We start from the raw sequence: 19,696 nt of genomic DNA, 5'->3' as shown, positions 1-19,696 counted from the left end.
CCTGTCTTCATGCGTTATCATATGTGTATAAAATTAACCGATCTTACCAGAATCTATGCCGTGGAACAGGAACACGGCCCTTCAAGTGTGACAGGTTAGTAGCATCGCTCCTGACATGGACTTGAGAGAATAAAGCAGGCAGTAAAATTCATCAACGCTGATTGCTTAAGGAGCTGCTGGTTTCGCAGAAGAACTCCCCCTGCATCTCCGGACTCTAACTTTCACCCATTCTTTCACTGAGAGGCTGACAGGACTACTTAAAACTCCAGTCTTATTTCGAAGAGTACTACCCTCCATTAGAGACTACTCCAATCTTCTGACACTTCTCTGCCTACCTCCTGTGACGAAAGGCAAAGAATGACTGAGGGATGAGGGGGAGTGAGGGAGGTATTTGAGTTTTTTAGGGGTGCTTTATCACATCTACCAAACCCAGAAACACTCACTTTTTAAATTAATCATACTACCTGAAGCACACACCACACATAAATTAAATTTAAACACACGGTTAGACAAATTTTACAATCAAATGCAACTGATTATTATATATTTGTTAATAAAGCAAGCAAATCCTCCAAACACATACTTCCACAGTGCCATATTTCTTCCAGCCTGGTAACTCACCTGTTTCTGGGCAGCAGCTCCCATCTGTAACTGACAGAACTTGATGGCTTGCTCTAAGGCAGCTCCTTCATCAACCTAAGGAAAGAGACAGGATATTACTTTTGTTCATTTAGAACTTGTAACGTTGTATACACCTAACATCTATTGAGATTCATCTTGATAGCCAAATACTTAATGGTGCAGTCAACTAACTACTGACACACAGATAGAGTGAGATATCTATGCAGACAAGCCGACAACCATTTACTTTTTGAGGCACACTCAGCCACTTACTGAGATTCATAAAGACATCCAGCTACCTACAGAACTGCAGCTGTGGCATCTCTAACAAAATTAAAGGGAAATTTAACATTAAGACTTAATCTAACTAAATTAAGTTACCTACATTTTATTAGCAGAGACAGTCAATCTACTGAAAGTCAGAGACAACTTCTTTCTATTGAAACACATGATAGATAGCCTGCAACTATATGAGGAATATACTGCTGAGACACAGTGATAGTCTGCTAGCTACTGCAAAACCAGTACCAGTTCATGCAAACTGGTACTGGTCTACTGAGATACACAAGAACAGATCTGTGCCTACTAAGACACACAGTAACAGCAGTCTACCTACTAAAAGCCAAATGGCAAAACAAACATAACAACAAAAACCCCACAAAGATACCTAGTTACCAAATCACACATAAGAATCAATTAATGGCATTTACTGTGCAACCTTATAAAAACAAAATTAATGCCCCCAGTCCTCAGAAAACATGTCTCTCATTTAACTGTTGTAAAGGTAAAAGTTAATTATATATTACACTTTAACCAACCAATGTAAAATTCTACTGTCCAGTGAATGACTGACCCCTATAACTGATAGCTAAAGCATCCAGTGTACAATCCAACAAAGACAGACATTTCTCTTGTTAAGTGTAGTCAGTCCACGGGTCATCCATTACTTATGGAATATATCTCTTCCTAACAGGAAGCTGCAAGAGGATCACCCAGCAGAGCTGCTACATAGCTCCTCCACTCACATGTCATATTCAGTCATTCTCTTGCAGCCTAATTAGATAGGTCGCTGTGAGAGGTCTGTGGTGTTTTTTAACTTAGTTTATTTCTACAATCAAAAGTTTGTTATTTTAAATGGCACCGGAGTGTGCTGTTTATTCTCAGGCAGCATTAGAAGAAGAATCTGCCTGCGTTTTCTATGATCTTAGCAGACGTAACTAAGATCCACTGGCTGTTCTCATCTGAGGAGTGAGGTAACTTCAGAGAAGGGGAATAGCATGCAGGGCCCCCCTGCAAATGAGGTATGCGCAGTAATTATTTTTCTGAGGAATGGAATTGACTGAGAAAATACTGCTGATACCAATGTAAAGTAAGTTCAGCCTTAAATGCAGTGATAGCGACTGGTATTAGGCTGATGAGTGTGTGTACACTGAATGTATTTTTCTAAGGAATGGAATTGACTCTGAAAATACTGTTAATACTGAAATAATGTATGAGCCTTAACTGCAGTAAAAGCGACTGGTAGCAGGCTTATTAATAACAATTCATAACTTTTCAAATGTATGTTTAAAACGTTTACTGGCATGTTAATCGTTTTTTGTGAGGTACTTGGTGATAAAACTTATTGGGGCATGATTTTTACCACATGGCCATCTTTGTTTTCTGCATAGAAACAGTTTTCTGAGCTTCCCCACTGTTGTAATATGAGTGGGAGGGGCCTATTTTAGCGCTTTTTTGCGCAGTAAAAATTCAGTCACAATCTGTCTACTTCATCCTCCATGATCCAGATCGTCTCTAGAGAGCTCAGGGGTCTTCAAAATTCATTTTGAGGGAGGTAATCAGTCACAGCAGACCTGTGACAGTGTGTTTTGACTGTGAGAAAAACGTTAATTATTAAATTGTTAATCCGTTTTTGGGTATTAAGGGGTTAATCATCCATTTGCTGGTGGGTGCAATCCTTTGCTAACTTAATACATTTACTGTGAAAAATTGGTTGCTATAACTATTTTGGTTCATTGTTATTTCAACTGTGACAGCTTTTGTGCTTCTTAAAGGCACAGTAGCGTTTTTTATATTGCTTGTAAATTTATTTAGAAAAGTATTTCCAAGCTTGCTAGTCTCATTGCTAGTCTGTTTAAACATGTCTGACACAGATGAATCTCTTTGTTCACTATGTTTAAAGGCCAATGTGGAGCCCAATAGAAATTTATGTACTAATTGCATTGATGCTACTTTAAATAAAAGTCAATCTTTACATGTAAAGAAATTATCACCAGACAACGAGGGGGAAGTTATGCCGACTAAATCTCCTCACGTGTCAGTACCTTCGCCTCCCGCTCAGGAGGTGCGTGATTTTGTGGCGCCAAGTACATCAGGGAGGCCCTTACAAATCACTTTGCAAGACATGGCTACTGTTATGACAGAAGTATTATCTAAATTGCCAGAATTAAGAGGCAAGCGCGATAGCTCTGGGTTAAGGACTGAGCGCGCGGATGAGGTGAGAGCCATGTCAGATACTGTGTCACAGTTTGCAGAACGTGAAGACGGAGAGCTTCATTCTGTGGGTGACGGATCTGATCCAGGGAGACTGGATTCAGAGATTTCTAATTTTAAATTTAAGCTTGACAACCTCCGCATATTGCTAGGGGAGGTATTAGCGGCTCTGAATGATTGTAACACGGTTGCAATTCCAGAAAAATGATGTAGGTTGGATAGATACTATGCGGTACCGGTGTGTACTGACGTGTTTCCTATACCTAAAAGGCTTACAGAGATTATTAGCAAGGAGTGGGATAGACCTGGTGTGCCCTTTTCCCCTCCTCCCATATTTAGGAAAATGTTTCCTATAGACGCCACCACACGAGACTTATGGCAGACGGTCCCTAAGGTGGAGGGAGCAGTTTCTACTTTAGCTAAGCGTACCACTATCCCGGTGGAGGATAGTTGTGCCTTTTCAGATCCAATGGATAAGAAATTAGAGGGTTACCTTAAGAAAATGTTTGTTCAACAAGGTTTTATCTTACAGCCCCTTGCATGCATTGCGCCTGTCACTGCTGCGGCGGCATTCTGGTTTGAGTCTCTGGAAGAGGCCATTCGCACAGCTCCATTGGATGAAATTATGAACAAGCTTAAAGCACTTAAGCTAGCTAACACATTTGTTTCTGATGCCGTCGTACATTTAACCAAACTTACGGCTAAGAACTCCGGATTCGCCATCCAAGCGCGCAGAGCGCTATGGCTTAAATCCTGGTCAGCTGACGTGACTTCTAAATCTAAATTGCTTAATATTCCTTTCAAAGGGCAGACCTTATTCGGGCCCGGCTTGAAAGAAATTATAGCTGACATTACGGGAGGTAAGGGCCATGCTCTACCTCAGGACAGGGCCAAATCAAAGGCCAAACAGTCTAATTTTCGTGCCTTTCGTAACTTCAAGGCTGGAGCAGCATCAACTTCCTCCGCTCCAAAACAGGAAGGAGCTGTTGCTCGTTACAGGCAGGGCTGGAAAGTTAACCAGTCCTGGAACAAGGGCAAGCAGGCCAAGAAACCTGCTGCTGCCCCCAAGACAACATGAAGAGAGGGCCCCCTATCCGGAAACGGATCTAGTGGGGGGCAGACTTTCTCTCTTCGCCCAGGCTTGGGCAAGAGATGTCCAGGATCCCTGGGCGTTGGAGATCATATCTCAGGGATATCTCCTGGACTTCAAAACTTCTCCTCCACGAGGGAGATTTCATCTTTCAAGGTTATCAGCAAACCAAATAAAGAAAGAGGCGTTTCTACGCTGTGTACAAGACCTTTTACTAATGGGGGTGATCCACCCAGTTCCGCGGACGGAACACGGGCAGGGATTCTATTCAAATCTATTTGTGGTTCCCAAGAAAGAGGGAACCTTCAGACCAATCTTGGACTTAAAAATCCTAAACAAATTTCTAAGAGTTCCATCATTCAAAATAGAAACTATTTGAACCATCCTTCCCATGATCCAAGAGGGTCAGTACATGACCACAGTGGATTTAAAGGATGCCTACCTTCACATACCGATTCACAAGGATCATTATCGGTACCTAAGATTTGCTTTCCTAGACAGGCATTACCAGTTTGTAGCTCTTCCCTTCGGATTAGCTACGGCTCCAAGAATCTTTACAAAAGTTCTGGGCTCACTTCTGGCGGTACTAAGACCGCGAGGCATAGCGGTGACTCCGTACCTAGACGACATTCTGATACAAGCGTCAAGTTTTCAAACTGCCAAGTCTCATACAGAGATAGTTCTGGCATTTCTGAGGTTGCATGGGTGGAAGGTGAACGTGGAAAAGAGTTCTCTATTACCACTTTCAAGAGTTCCCTTTCTAGGGACTCTTATAGATTCTGTAGAGATGAAAATTTACCTGACAGAGGCCAGGTTATCAAAACTTCTAAATGCTTGCCGTGTCCTTCATTCCATTCCACACCCGTCAGTAGCTCAGTGCATGGAAGTAATCGGCTTAATGGTAGCGGCAATGGACATAGTACCATTTGCGCGCCTGCATCTCAGACCGCTGCAATTGTGCATGCTAAGTCAGTGGAACGGGGATTACTCAGATTTGTCCCCCCTACTAAGTCTGGATCAAGAGACCAGAGATTCTCTTCTATGGTGGCTCTCTCGGCCACATCTGTCCAAGGGGAGGACCTTTCGCAGGCCAGATTGGACGATTGTAACAACAGACGCCAGCCTTCTAGGCTGGGGCGCAGTCTGGAACTCCCTGAAAGCTCAGGGATTATGGACTCAGGAGGAGAAACTCCTCCCAATAAATATTCTGGAATTAAGAGCAATATTCAATGCTCTCCTAGCTTGGCCTCAGTTAGCAACTCTGAGGTTCATCAGATTTCAGTCGGACAACATCACGACTGTGGCTTACATCAACCATCAAGGGGGAACCAGAAGTTCCCTAGCGATGTTGGAGGTCTCAAAGATAATTCGCTGGGCAGAGTCTCACTCTTGCCACCTGTCAGCAATTTACATCCCAGGCGTAGAGAACTGGGAGGCGGATTTTCTAAGTCGCCAGACTTTTCATCCGGGGGAGTGGGAACTTCATCCGGAGGTCTTTGCTCAACTGATTCTTCGTTGGGGCAAACCAGATCTGGATCTCATGGCGTCTCGCCAGAACGCCAAGCTTCCTTGTTACGGATCCAGGTCCAGGGACCCGGGAGCGGTGCTGATAGATGCTCTGACAGCCCCTTGGGTCTTCAACTTGGCTTATGTGTTTCCACCATTCCCGATGCTTCCTCGTTTGATTGCCAAGATCAAACAGGAGAGAGCTTCGGTGATTCTGATAGCGCCTGCGTGGCCACGCAGGACCTGGTATGCAGACCTAGTGGACATGTCGTCCTGTCCACCGTGGTCTCTGCCTCTGAGACAGGACCTTCTAATTCAGGGTCCTTTCAAACATCCAAATCTAATTTCTCTGAGGCTGACTGCATGGAGATTGAACGCTTGATTCTATCAAAGCGTGGCTTCTCGGAGTCGGTTATTGATACCTTAATACAGGCTAGGAAGCCTGTTACCAGAAAAATTTACCATAAGATATGGCGTAAATATTTATATTGGTGCGAATCCAAGAGTTACTCATGGAGTAAGGTTAGGATTCCTAGGATATTGTCCTTTCTACAAGAGGGTTTAGAAAAGGGCTTATCTGCTAGTTCGTTAAAGGGACAGATTTCTGCTCTGTCTATTCTTCTACACAAACGTCTGGCTGAAGTTCCAGACGTTCAGGCTTTTTGTCAGGCTTTAACTAGGATTAAGCCTGTGTTTAAGACTGTTGCTCCGCCGTGGAGCTTAAACTTAGTTCTTAATGTTCTTCAAGGCGTTCCATTTGAACCCCTTCATTCCATTGATATCAAGCTGTTATCCTGGAAGGTTTTGTTTTTGATGGCTATTTCCTCGGCTCGAAGAGTCTCTGAGTTATCTGCCTTACATTGTGATTCTCCTTATCTGATTTTTCATTCAGACAAGGTAGTTCTGCGTACTAAACCTGGGTTCTTACCTAAGGTAGTTACTAACAGGAATATCAATCAAGAGATTGTTGTTCCATCACTGTGTCCTAACCCTTCTTCAAAGAAGGAACGACTTTTGCATAATTTGGACGTAGTCCGTGCCCTGAAGTTCTATTTGCAGGCAACTAAAGATTTTCGTCAAACTTCTTCCCTGTTTGTCGTTTAATCTGGACAGAGAAGAGGTCAAAAGGCTTCGGCTACCTCTCTCTCTTTTTGGCTTCGTAGCATAATACGTTTAGCCTATGAGACTGCTGGACAGCAGCCTCCTGAAAGGATTACAGCTCATTCTACTAGAGCTGTGGCTTCCACCTGGGCCTTTAAAAATGAGGCCTCTGTTGAACAGATTTGCAAGGCTGCGACTTGGTCTTCGCTTCACACCTTTTCAAAATTTTACAAATTTGACACTTTTGCTTCTTCGGAGGCTATTTTTGGGAGAAAGGTACTTCAGGCAGTGGTTCCTTCTGTTTAATGTTCCTGCCTTGTCCCTCCCTTCATCCGTGTACTTTAGCTTTGGTATTGGTATTCCATAAGTAATGGATGACCCGTGGACTGACTACACTTAACAAGAGAAAACATAATTTATGCTTACCTGATAAATTTATTTCTCTTGTAGTGTAGTCAGTCCACGGCCCGCCCTGTCTTTAAGGCAGACCTAAATTTTAATTAAACTCCAGTCACCACTGCACCCTATGGTTTCTCCTTTCTCGTCTGCTTTGGTCGAATGACTGAATATGACATGTGAGGGGAGGAGCTATGTAGCAGCTCTGCTGGGTGATCCTCTTGCAGCTTCCTGTTAGGAAGAGATATATTCCATAAGTAATGGATGACCCGTGGACTGACTACACTACAAGAGAAATAAATTTATCAGGTAAGCATAAATTATGTTTTTTAGCTGTTCACTGCAAGTGGAAGGACCTATTTTTAAGACTTCCTCTCCTACTCACATATTAAAACGTGTGTACATATTAAGGCATAGCTGGGTCTGCATAATCCCTTTGCTTACCTGTTTGATCAACATATATGTTTTACACATGATCTTCTCAATCTTTCCAAGGTCATAGGTTGTGACTTTTTGACCCTGCTGCCATACGCGATAGGCTTCTAACAGTAGGCTCTTGCTACTTTCAGTGTCGTCCAGCAGCTTGCGCTTGCGGCTGACTCTGGGTGGAGCTTCTTCTGTGTGGGGTGGAGGATGAGAAGCGGTTCTGCTCCCAGTAGGCTGCTGTTTGGAGCTAATGCTCAGTTCGTCTAGAGATAACTCAGGACCTTCAGGGCTTTTGTCCTTTATAGCTCTGAATGCCTCTTTGTAATGCTGGTCTCCACATTTTTCCTGGTCACAAGACTGTCCATCATGGTCCATAAACTCAGATGACTGAGGCTGAAATTGTTCCTTTACACTTTTGGGTTCCCCAGTATCCATAGCATGAGGAGCAGGACCACTTGGTGCCACCTCCTTTCCCCCATTCTCAGGTCCTGACACAGCTCCTTCAGACAAAGTTGTGCTTTTTCTTGGAGGCACATCCTTGCGATCCTCGGAAGTAGACCGACCTGAAACGTCTGTAGTCATGGAAGTTGGTGGGCTGGGCTCTGATTGACAGGATTCCTGCAAAGAGATGTACACAGCTCAACCACAAAAGTACAATACCTTGCAAACTGATATAAATTTTCATGGCAGCATACAAAGAATGTTATAAAGAATATTATAAACTGTTTCCTGGCCATATGCTTAACTTTAACCTTTTGAAAGCTTTATTTTCAGACACACATAAATATTAATTAAATCAGTGGTTATAAATGAACTATGGCAATATTTTTGTAAAACAAAGGGACGGTAAACATTGTGAATTTTGTTTTATATAAAATGTTTAGTTATGTATAGTAAACCGCTTTGCACAATATTTTAATTATTTATTTTGCACAACGTTCATGCAATTTAGCTCTGAAAATTGAGCAATTTCTAATTTTCAGAATTTGAAATGCACCTTGCTAATTTTAAACACTAACTCTGCTATATATATCTATATGCTTTATATGCTATATATATCCCTAATTGGCTTTAACTGATAACTGGGGGGTTGCAAAAAAATCAAATGTGCACAGACATTATCAGTGGTTGAAAATGATCGCAAAATGCTACTAGTCCCAGAAAAAAGCTTACTAGACTATACATTTTGGAGTCACTGTTTGCTGAACTTTAATAAACATTTATAAATGTCTTTTTGGTGTAATAAAATGGATGTTTTTATCCAGACTAAATTAAAATAGAGGAGCATTTAGCTGTATTTATTAATTTATTTAGGGCCAGATTACAAGTAAAGCACTAAATATCTCTTTCATGAAAGCAAAATTTGTGCTCCACTGTGTAATACCAGTGCACGCTAATTAGTGATGCACCGAAATGGAAATTCTGGACCGAAACCGAATCCGAAAATCCGGGATGCCCTTGGCCGAAAACCGAAACTGATACTGAAAATGTATTTTTTCAAATTAATTTTTTTTAGTTTTTCTTTTGCATAATTAGAGCCAATAAAAAAATCCCACACTTTTATTGAAAGTAACACACTAAAATTGGACAAAAATATCTTAAAACAATAATATGCTACACAATAATTTTACCAAGAAAAAAAAAAAAACAGGCAAACAATAATGCCATTTTCGGCCAAAATGTTTCTGCGACCAAAATTTTGGTGCATCCCTATTTAAAACAATTATAAATATCAATATACTGTATTATTCTTCATTTAGTTTTATGTAACAGAATCATATTTAACAGGTTTTTTTTTTTACTAATTATCCAAATAAAGTATAGTCCTAGAAAACTCATTATATGCAGAACAGAAAGTCAAGTAATAAACTTAAACAGCAGCTCTAGGCTAGCATCAAATTTGAAACATGCTACACAATAATTTTACCGAAAATAACAGGCTAAAAAACCGAAAACCGAAATAGCCAAAAATGCCATTTTCGGCCGAAACTTTCTGTGGCCGAAATTTCGGTGCATCCCTAACGCTAATGTGCGCTCATGCCCTGGTATTACAAGTTGTCAGCAATGCAAACTTGAGCGTGCTACCAAAGGCTCCAATGGGAGCCTCATTCTGATTCCGTCAGAGACGGCATCAGAACCTAAGTGCAGCGAATGGGGTAAGTAGCACAGCGAAAACAGCAACTATATATATGCAGGGCTCAAAATTTCAAGTCCTGTGCTACTAGCTAGGCCAAAATGTTACTCGCCACTTCTAGTACCACCCACTACCTGCCCACACCACCCCCTATACATATGTTTAGCCATTGTAAAAACATAATTTATGCTTACCTGATAAATTCCTTTCTCCTGTAGTGTGATCAGTCCACGGGTCATCATTACTTCTGGGATATTGCTCCTCCCCAACAGGAAGTGCAAGAGGATTCACCCAGCAGAGCTGCCATATAGCTCCTCCCCTCTACGTCACCTCCAGTCATTCGACCAAGGACCAACGAGAAAGGAGAAGCCAAAGGGTGTAGTGGTGACTGGAGTATAATTTAAAAAATATTTACCTGCCGTAAAAAACAGGGCGGGCCGTGGACTGATCACACTACAGGAGAAAGGAATTTATCAGGTAAGCATAAATTATGTTTTCTCCTGTTAAGTGTGATCAGTCCACGGGTCATCATTACTTCTGGGATACCAATACCAAAGCAAAAGTACACGGATGACGGGAGGGACAGGCAGGCTCTTTATACAGAAGGAACCACTGCCTGAAGAACCTTTCTCCCAAAAATAGCCTCCGAAGAAGCAAAAGTGTCAAATTTGTAAAATTTGGAAAAAGTATGAAGCGAAGACCAAGTTGCAGCCTTGCAAATCTGTTCAACAGAGGCCTCATTCTTAAAGGCCCAAGTGGAAGCCACAGCTCTAGTGGAATGAGCTGTAATTCTTTCAGGAGGCTGCTGTCCAGCAGTCTCATAAGCTAAACGTATTATGCTACGAAGCCAAAAAGAGAGAGAGGTAGCAGAAGCTTTTTGACCTCTCCTCTGACCAGAGTAAACGACAAACAGGGAAGACGTTTGTCGAAAATCTTTAGTTGCCTGTAAATAAAATTTTAGGGCACGAACTACATCCAGATTGTGCAGAAGTCGTTCCTTCCTTGAAGAAGGATTTGGACACAAGGATGGAACAACAATCTCTTGATTGATATTCCTGTTAGTGACTACCTTAGGTAAGAACCCAGGTTTAGTACGCAGAACTACCTTATCCGAGTGAAAAATCAAATAAGGAGAATCACAATGTAAGGCTGATAACTCAGAGACTCTTCGAGCCGAGGAAATAGCCATTAAAAATAGAACTTTCCAAGATAACAACTTTATATCAATGGAATGAAGGGGTTCAAACGGAACGCCCTGTAAAACGTTAAGAACAAGGTTTAAACTCCATGGCGGAGCAACAGTTTTAAACACAGGCTTAATCCTGGCCAAAGCCTGACAAAAAGCCTGAACGTCTGGAACTTCTGACAGACGTTTGTGCAACAGAATGGACAGAGCTGAGATCTGTCCCTTTAAGGAACTAGCGGATAAACCCTTTTCTAAACCTTCTTGTAGAAAAGACAATATCCTAGGAATCCTAACCTTACTCCAAGAGTAACCTTTGGATTCGCACCAATATAGGTATTTACGCCATATTTTATGGTAAATCTTTCTGGTAACAGGCTTCCTAGCCTGTATTAAGGTATCAATAACTGACTCAGAAAAACCACGTTTTGATAAAATCAAGCGTTCAATTTCCAAGCAGTCAGCTTCAGAGAAGTTAGATTTTGATGTTTGAAAGGACCCTGTATCAGAAGGTCCTGTTTCAGAGGTAGAGACCAAGGTGGACAGGATGACATGTCCACCAGATCTGCATACCAAGTCCTGCGTGGCCATGCAGGCGCTATTAGAATCACTGATGCTCTCTCCTGTTTGATTCTGGCAATCAATCGAGGAAGCATGGGGAAGGGTGGAAACACATAAGCCATCCTGAAGGTCCAAGGTGCTGTCAAGGCATCTATCAGGACCGCTCCCGGATCCCTGGATCTGGACCCGTAACGAGGAAGCTTGGCGTTCTGTCGAGACGCCATGAGATCTATCTCTGGTTTGCCCCAATGATGAAGTATTTGGGCAAAGACCTCCGGATGAAGTTCCCACTCCCCCGGATGAAAAGTCTGACGACTTAAAAAATCCGCCTCCCAGTTCTCCACTCCCGGGATGTGGATTGCTGACAGGTGGCAAGAGTGAGACTCTGCCCAGCGAATTATCTTTGATACTTCCATCATTGCTAGGGAGCTTCTTGTCCCTCCCTGATGGTTGATGTAGGCTACAGTCGTGATGTTGTCCGACTGAAACCTGATGAACCCCCGAGTTGTCAACTGGGGCCAAGCCAGAAGGGCATTGAGAACTGCTCTCAATTCCAGAATGTTTATTGGTAGGAGACTCTCCTCCTGATTCCATTGTCCCTGAGCCTTCAGAGAATTCCAGACGGCGCCCCAACCTAGTAGGCTGGCGTCTGTTGTTACAATTGTCCAGTCTGGCCTGCTGAATGGCATCCCCCTGGACAGATGTGGCCGAGAAAGCCACCATAGAAGAGAATTTCTGGTCTCTTGATCCAGATTCAGAGAAGGGGACAAGTCTGAGTAATCCCCATTCCACTGACTTAGCATGCACAATTGCAGCGGTCTGAGGTGTAGGCGTGCAAAGGGTACTATGTCCATTGCCGCTACCATTAAGCCGATTACCTCCATGCATTGAGCCACTGACGGGTGTTGAATGGAATGAAGGACACGGCATGCACTTTGAAGTTTTGTTAACCTGTCTTCTGTCAGGTAAATTTTCATTTCTACAGAATCTATAAGAGTCCCCAGGAAGGGAACTCTTGTGAGTGGAAAGAGAGAACTCTTCTTTTCGTTCACCTTCCATCCATGCGACCTTAGAAATGCCAGTACTAACTCTGTATGAGACTTGGCAGTTTGAAAGCTTGAAGCTTGTATCAGAATGTCGTCTAGGTACGGAGCTACCGAAATTCCTCGCGGTCTTAGTACCGCCAGAAGAGCACCCAGAACCTTTGTGAAGATTCTTGGAGCCGTAGCCAATCCGAATGGAAGAGCGCTACAAACTGGTAATGCCTGTCTAGAAAGGCAAACCTTAGATACCGGTAATGATCTTTGTGGATCGGTATGTGAAGGTAAGCATCTTTTAAATCCACTGTGGTCATGTACTGACCCTTTTGGATCATGGGTAAAATTGTCCGAATAGTCTCCATTTTGAACGATGGAACTCTTAGGAATTTGTTTAGGATCTTTAAATCCAGGATTGGCCTGAAAGTTCCCTCTTTTTTGGGAACCACAAACAGATTTGAGTAAAACCCTTGTCCCTGTTCCGACCGTGGAACTGGATGGATTACTCCCATTAATAAAAGCTCTTGTACGCAGCGTAGAAACGCCTCTTTCTTTATTTGGTTTGTTGACAACCTTGACAGATGAAATCTCTCTCTTGGGGGAGAGTATTTGAAGTCCAGAAGGTATCCCTGAGATATTATCTCTAGCGCCCAGGGATCCTGGACATCTCTTGCCCAAGCCTGGGCGAAGAGAGAAAGTCTGCCCCCCACTAGATCCGTTCCCGGATCGGGGGCCCTCAATTCATGCTGTTTTAGGGGCAGCAGCAGGTTTCCTGGCCTGCTTGCCCTTGTTCCAGGACTGGTTAGGTCTCCAGCCTTGTCTGTAGCGAGCAACAGATCCTTCTTGTTTTGGAGCAGAGGAAGTTGATGCTGCTCCTGCTTTGAAATTCCGAAAGGAACGAAAATTAGATTGTCAAGCCTTAGGTTTGGCTCTGTCTTGAGGCAGGGCATGGCCTTTACCTCCTGTAATGTCAGCGATAATTTCTTTCAATCCGGGCCCGAATAAGGTCTGCCCTTTGAAAGGTATATTAAGTAATTTAGACTTAGAAGTAACGTCAGCTGACCAGGATTTTAGCCACAGTGCTCTGCGCGCCTGAATGGCGAATCCGGAATTCTTAGCCGTAAGCTTAGTTAAATGTACTACGGCATCTGAAATAAATGAGTTAGCTAACTTAAGAGCTTTAAGCTTGTGTGTAATCTCATCTAATGGAGCTGATTCAAGTGTCTCTTCCAGAGACTCAAACCAAAATGCTGCTGCAGCCGTGACAGGCGCAATGCATGCAAGGGGTTGCAATATAAAACCTTGTTGAACAAACATTTTCTTAAGGTAACCCTCTAACTTTTTATCCATTGGATCTGAAAAGGCACAGCTATCCTCCACCGGGATAGTGGTACGCTTAGCTAAAGTAGAAACTGCTCCCTCCACCTTAGGGACGGTTTGCCATAAGTCCCGTGTGGTGGTGTCTATTGGAAACATCTTTCTAAATATCGGAGGGGGTGAGAACGGCACACCGGGTCTATCCCACTCCTTAGTAACAATTTCAGTAAGTCTCTTAGGTATAGGAAAAACGTCAGTACTCGACGGTACCGCAAAATATTTATCCAACCTACACATTTTCTCTGGTATTGCAACTGTGTTACAATCATTCAGAGCCGCTAACACCTCCCCTAGTAATACACGGAGGTTTTCCAGCTTAAATTTAAAATTTGAAATATCTGAATCCAATCTGTTTGGATCAGAACCGTCAGCCGCAGAATGAAGCTCTCCGTCCTCATGTTCTGCAAGTTGTGACGCAGTATCTGACATGGCCCTAACATTATCAGCGCACTCTGTTCTCATCCCAGAGTGATCACGCTTACCTCTTAGTTCTGGTAATTTAGCCAAAACTTCAGTCATAACAGTAGCCATATCCTGTAATGTGATTTGTAATGGCCGCCCAGATGTACTCGGCGCCACAATATCACGCACCTCCCGAGCGGGAGATGCAGGTACTGACACGTGAGGCGAGTTAGTCGGCATAACTCTCCCCTCGTTGTTTGGTGAAATGTGTTCAATTTGTACAGATTGACTCTTATTTAAAGTAGCATCAATGCAGTTAGTACATAAATTTCTATTGGGCTCCACTTTGGCATTAGCACATATAGCACAGATGTCTTCCTCTGAATCAGACATGTTTAACACACTAGCAAATAAACTAGCAACTTGGAAATACTTTTCAAGTAATTTATTATAATAAGAAAACGTACTGTGCCTATAAGAAGCACAGAAAGAGTTATGACAGTTGAAAGTTAATAAACTGAAAGGTTATAGCATCAAATCTTTGTAAAAAACACAATTTTAGCAAAGGCTTGTTCCCATTAGCAAAGGATAACTAACCCTGATAGCAGAAAAAAAGTTACAGAAATAAACGTTTTTTATCACAGTCAACTACAATCTCACAGCTCTGCTGTGAGTGATTACCTCCCTCAAAACAAGTTTTGAAGACCCCTGAGTTCTGTAGAGATGAACCGGATCATGCAGGAAGTACAGTGAGCTTCTGACTGAATTTTTTGATGCGTAGCAAAAGCGCCAAAAACGGCCCCTCCCCCTCACACACAACAGTGAGAGAGATCAGTAAACTGTCATAAATTCAATAAAACAACTGCCAAGTGGAAAAAAATAGTGCCCAAAATATTTTATTCACCCAGTACCTCAGAAATGAAACGATTTTACATGCCAGCAAAAAACGTTTAACATAAATTAAGTGTTATTAAAAAGCCTGTTGCTAGTCTCTGCAAATTAGGCTAAAGTCTTATGCACACAGTATAATTCCAGTGAAGTGCCATTCCCCAGAATACTGAAGTGTAAAATATACATACATGACAGCCTGATACCAGTTGCTGCTACTGCATTTAAGGCTGAGTTTACATTATATCGGTATGGCAGAATTTTCTCATCAATTCCATTGTCAGAAAATAATAAGCTGCTACATACCTCTTTGCAGATTAATCTGCCCGCTGTCCCCTGATCTGAAGTTTACCTCTCCTCAGATGGCCGAGAAACAGCAATATGATCTTAACTACGCCGGCTAAAATCATAGTAAAAACTCAGGTAGATTCTTCTTCAAATTCTACCAGAGAAGGAATAACACACTCCGGTGCTATTATAAAATAACAAACTTTTGATTGAAGGTATAAAACTAAGTATAATCACCATAGTCCTCTCACACATCCTATCTAGTCGTTGGGTGCAAGAGAATGACTGGAGGTGACGTAGAGGGGAGGAGCTATATGGCAGCTCTGCTGGGTGAATCCTCTTGCACTTCCTGTTGGGGAGGAGCAATATCCCAGAAGTAATGATGACCCGTGGACTGATCACACTTAACAGGAGAAATATCTTATTACATAGTAATTTTTAATATTATTATTTTATACCTTAATAAATTAAATAATGCTACATACAGTAATAAATTAACAAAAATAGGTGCATAGCAGTTAGCAACATCAACTAGGGGTTCAGGGGAAGACAATAGCTGGATAGAATAAGGATGTTGTTGAAATGAGAGTATACAGAGAGTGACAGCCATGGAAAGTCATAGCAAACCTGGAGAACTTTTTTTTTTTTAAATAATTACCATCCCTCCCTTAAATGTCTTTTCCCCCTCCCTCCTCTCTTCAACCTTTATTTTTACCCTCTCCCTCTCTCTCAGGCCATATTTTCTCTTTACACACTTTCTTTCCCCTCCCTCACATCTTAACTCTATCAGCTCCACTTTTACTTTTCCACTTCAATCTCTCTCTCTCTGCCACCGTTTACTCTCTCAGAAGTAACAGTCTAAGCACTAATGGGTTCCCTACAGCCCTAGAGGAGTAACATATTCTTGTCCTTTTATGTATAAATATAATATCCCCTTAGATAATATTTTTTTTCTAGTGGTAACCAAAATCCCAAATAAAGTCAAAATCTGAAAATCGCGATTCACTTGTACACCTCAATTTTGCGAAAAAACTATTGCATATTTGCATTTCCCATAGAAGTCAACGGAGAAAAAAACCTAACACCTCAATTATGCGAAAACAACATAGCATATTCTCATTACCTGACAAGTATATAGGAATATATCATTTTCCAATGTTCTTTATATAACATAATATCTTCTATTTATTTATAATTAAATATTAATAATAATAATTAAATATTTCTAATTGTTTTATAACAACAATTAAAATTATATATATATATATATATATATATATATATATATATATATAGGGAGTGCAGAATTATTAGGCAAATTAGTATTTTGACCACATCATCCTCTTTATGCATGTTGTCTTACTCCAAGCTGTATAGGCTCGAAAGCCTACTACCAATTAAGCATATTAGGTGATGTGCATCTCTGTAATGAGAAGGGGTGTGGTCTAATGACATCAACACCCTATATCAGGTGTGCATAATTATTAGGCAACTTCCTTTCCTTTGGCAAAATGGGTCAAAAGAAGGACTTGACAGTCTCAGAAAAGTCAAAAATAGTGAGATATCTTGCAGAGGGATGCAGCACTCTTAAAATTGCAAAGCTTCTGAAGCGTGATCATCGAACAATCAAGCGTTTCATTCAAAATAGTCAACAGGGTCACAAGAAGCGTGTGGAAAAACCATGGCGCAAAATAACTGCCCATGAACTGAGAAAAGTAAAGCGTGCAGCTGCCAAGATGCCACTTGCCACCAGTTTGGCCATATTTAAGAGCTGCAACATCAATGGAGTGCCCAAAAGCACAAGGTGTGCAATACTCAGAGACATGGCCAAGGTAAGAAAGGCTGAAAGACGACCACCACTGAACAAGACACACAAGCTGAAACGTCAAGACTGGGCCAAGAAATATCTCAAGACTGATTTTTCTAAGGTTTTATGGACTGATGAAATGAGAGTGAGTCTTGATGGGCCAGATGGATGGGCCCGTGGCTGGATTGGTAAAGGGCAGAGAGCTCCAGTCCGACTCAGACGCCAGCAAGGTGGAGGTGGAGTACTGGTTTGGGCTGGTATCATCAAAGATGAGCTTGTGGGGCCTTTTCGGGTTGAGGATGGAGTCAAGCTCAACTCCCAGTCCTACTGCCAGTTTCTGGAAGACACCTTCTTCAAGCAGTGGTACAGGAAGAAGTCTGCATCCTTCAAGAAAAACATGATTTTCATGCAGGACAATGCTCCATCACACGCGTCCAAGTACTCCACAGCGTGGCTGGCAAGATAGGGTATAAAAGAAGAAAATCTAATGACATGGCCTCCTTGTTCACCTGATCTCAACCCCATTGAGAACCTGTGGTCCATCATCAAATGTGAGATTTTCAAGGAGGGAAAACAGTACACCTCTCTGAACAGTGTCTGGGAGGCTGTGGTTGCTGCTGCACGCAATGTTGATGGTGAACAGATCAAAACACTGACAGAATCCATGGATGGCAGGCTTTTGAGTGTCCTTGCAAAGAAAGGTGGCTATATTGGTCACTGATTTGTTTTTGTTTTGTTTTTGAATGTCAGAAATGTATATTTGTGAATGTTGAGATGTTATATTGGTTTCACTGGTAAAAATAAATAATTGAAATGGGTATATATTTGTTTTTTGTTAAGTTGCCTAATAATTATGCACAGTAATAGTCACCTGCACACACAGATATCCCCCTAAAATAGCTATAACTAAAAACAAACTAAAAACTACTTCCAAAACTATTCAGCTTTGATATTAATGAGTTTTTTGGGTTCATTGAGAACATGGTTGTTGTTCAATAATAAAATTAATCCTCAAAAAACATAATTTATGCTTACCTGATAAATTCCTTTCTTCTGTTGTGTGATCAGTCCACGGGTCATCATTACTTCTGGGATATTATCTGCTCCCCTACAGGAAGTGCAAGAGGATTCACCCAGCAGAGTTGCTATATAGCTCCTCCCCTCTACGTCACCTCCAGTCATTCGACCAAAGACCAACGAGAAAGGAGAAGCCAAGGGTGTAGTGGTGACTGGATTATAATTTAAAAAATATTTACCTGCCTTAAAAAAAACAGGGCGGGCCGTGGACTGATCACACAACAGAAGAAAGGAATTTATAAGGTAAGCATAAATTATGTTTTCTTCTGTTATGTGTGATCAGTCCACGGGTCATCATTACTTCTGGGATACCAATACCAAAGCAAAAGTACACGGATGACGGGAGGGATAGGCAGGCTCATTATACAGAAGGAACCACTGCCTGAAGAACCTTTCTCCCAAAAATAGCCTCCGAAGAAGCAAAAGTGTCAAATTTGTAAAATTTGGAAAAAGTATGAAGCGAAGACCAAGTTGCAGCCTTGCAAATCTGTTCAACAGAGGCCTCATTCTTAAAGGCCCAAGTGGAAGCCACAGCTCTAGTAGAATGAGCTGTAATTCTTTCAGGAGGCTGCTGTCCAGCAGACTCATAGGCTAAACGAATTATACTACGAAGCCAGAAGGAGAGAGAGGTAGCCGAAGCCTTATGACCTCTCCTCTGACCAGAGTACACGACAAACAGGGAAGACGTTTGTCGAAAATCCTTAGTTGCCTGCAAGTAGAACTTGAGGGCACGAACTACATCCAGATTGTGTAGAAGACGTTCCTTCTTTGAAGAAGGATTTGGACACAAGGATGGAACAACAATCTCTTGATTGATATTCCTGTTAGTGACTACCTTAGGTAAGAACCCAGGTTTAGTACGCAGAACTACCTTGTCTGAGTGAAAGATCAGATAAGGGGAATCACAATGTAAGGCTGATAACTCAGAGACTCTTCGAGCCGAGGAAATAGCCATTAAAAATAGAACTTTCCAAGATAACAATTTTATATCAATGGAATGAAGGGGTTCAAACGGAACACCCTGTAAAACGTTAAGAACTAAGTTTAAACTCCATGGCGGAGCAACAGTTTTAAACACAGGCTTGATCCTAGCTAAAGCCTGACAAAAGGCCTGGACGTCTGGATTTTCTGACAGACGCCTGTGAAACAAGATGGACAGAGCTGAGATCTGTCCCTTTAATGAGCTAGCCGATAAACCCTTTTCTAAACCTTCTTGTAGAAAAGACAATATCCTAGGAATCCTAACCTTACTCCAGGAGTAATCTTTGGATTCACACCAGTATAGGTATTTACGCCATATCTTATGGTA

At 41.9% G+C, this 19,696-nt stretch overlaps 1 protein-coding gene across 1 annotated transcript in view; it reads right to left on the bottom strand.

The window, feature by feature from the left end:
• Positions 1 to 19,696, bottom strand: part of CABIN1 (calcineurin binding protein 1) — a 1,089,846-nt gene that overhangs the window by 253,408 nt on the left and 816,742 nt on the right. Inside the window, exons 33-34 of the mRNA XM_053701973.1 lie at positions 7,652 to 8,228; positions 622 to 696 (exon numbers count right to left, since the gene is read on the bottom strand). Of these exons, the coding sequence (XP_053557948.1) occupies positions 622 to 696; positions 7,652 to 8,228 (652 nt within the window). The remainder of the gene's footprint in view (positions 1 to 621; positions 697 to 7,651; positions 8,229 to 19,696) is intronic.

The sequence above is a fragment of the Bombina bombina genome, chromosome 2, assembly GCF_027579735.1.
Source record: "Bombina bombina isolate aBomBom1 chromosome 2, aBomBom1.pri, whole genome shotgun sequence".
Taxonomy (NCBI): Eukaryota; Metazoa; Chordata; class Amphibia; order Anura; family Bombinatoridae; genus Bombina; species Bombina bombina.
This window is presented reverse-complemented; position numbering and strand designations above follow the sequence as displayed.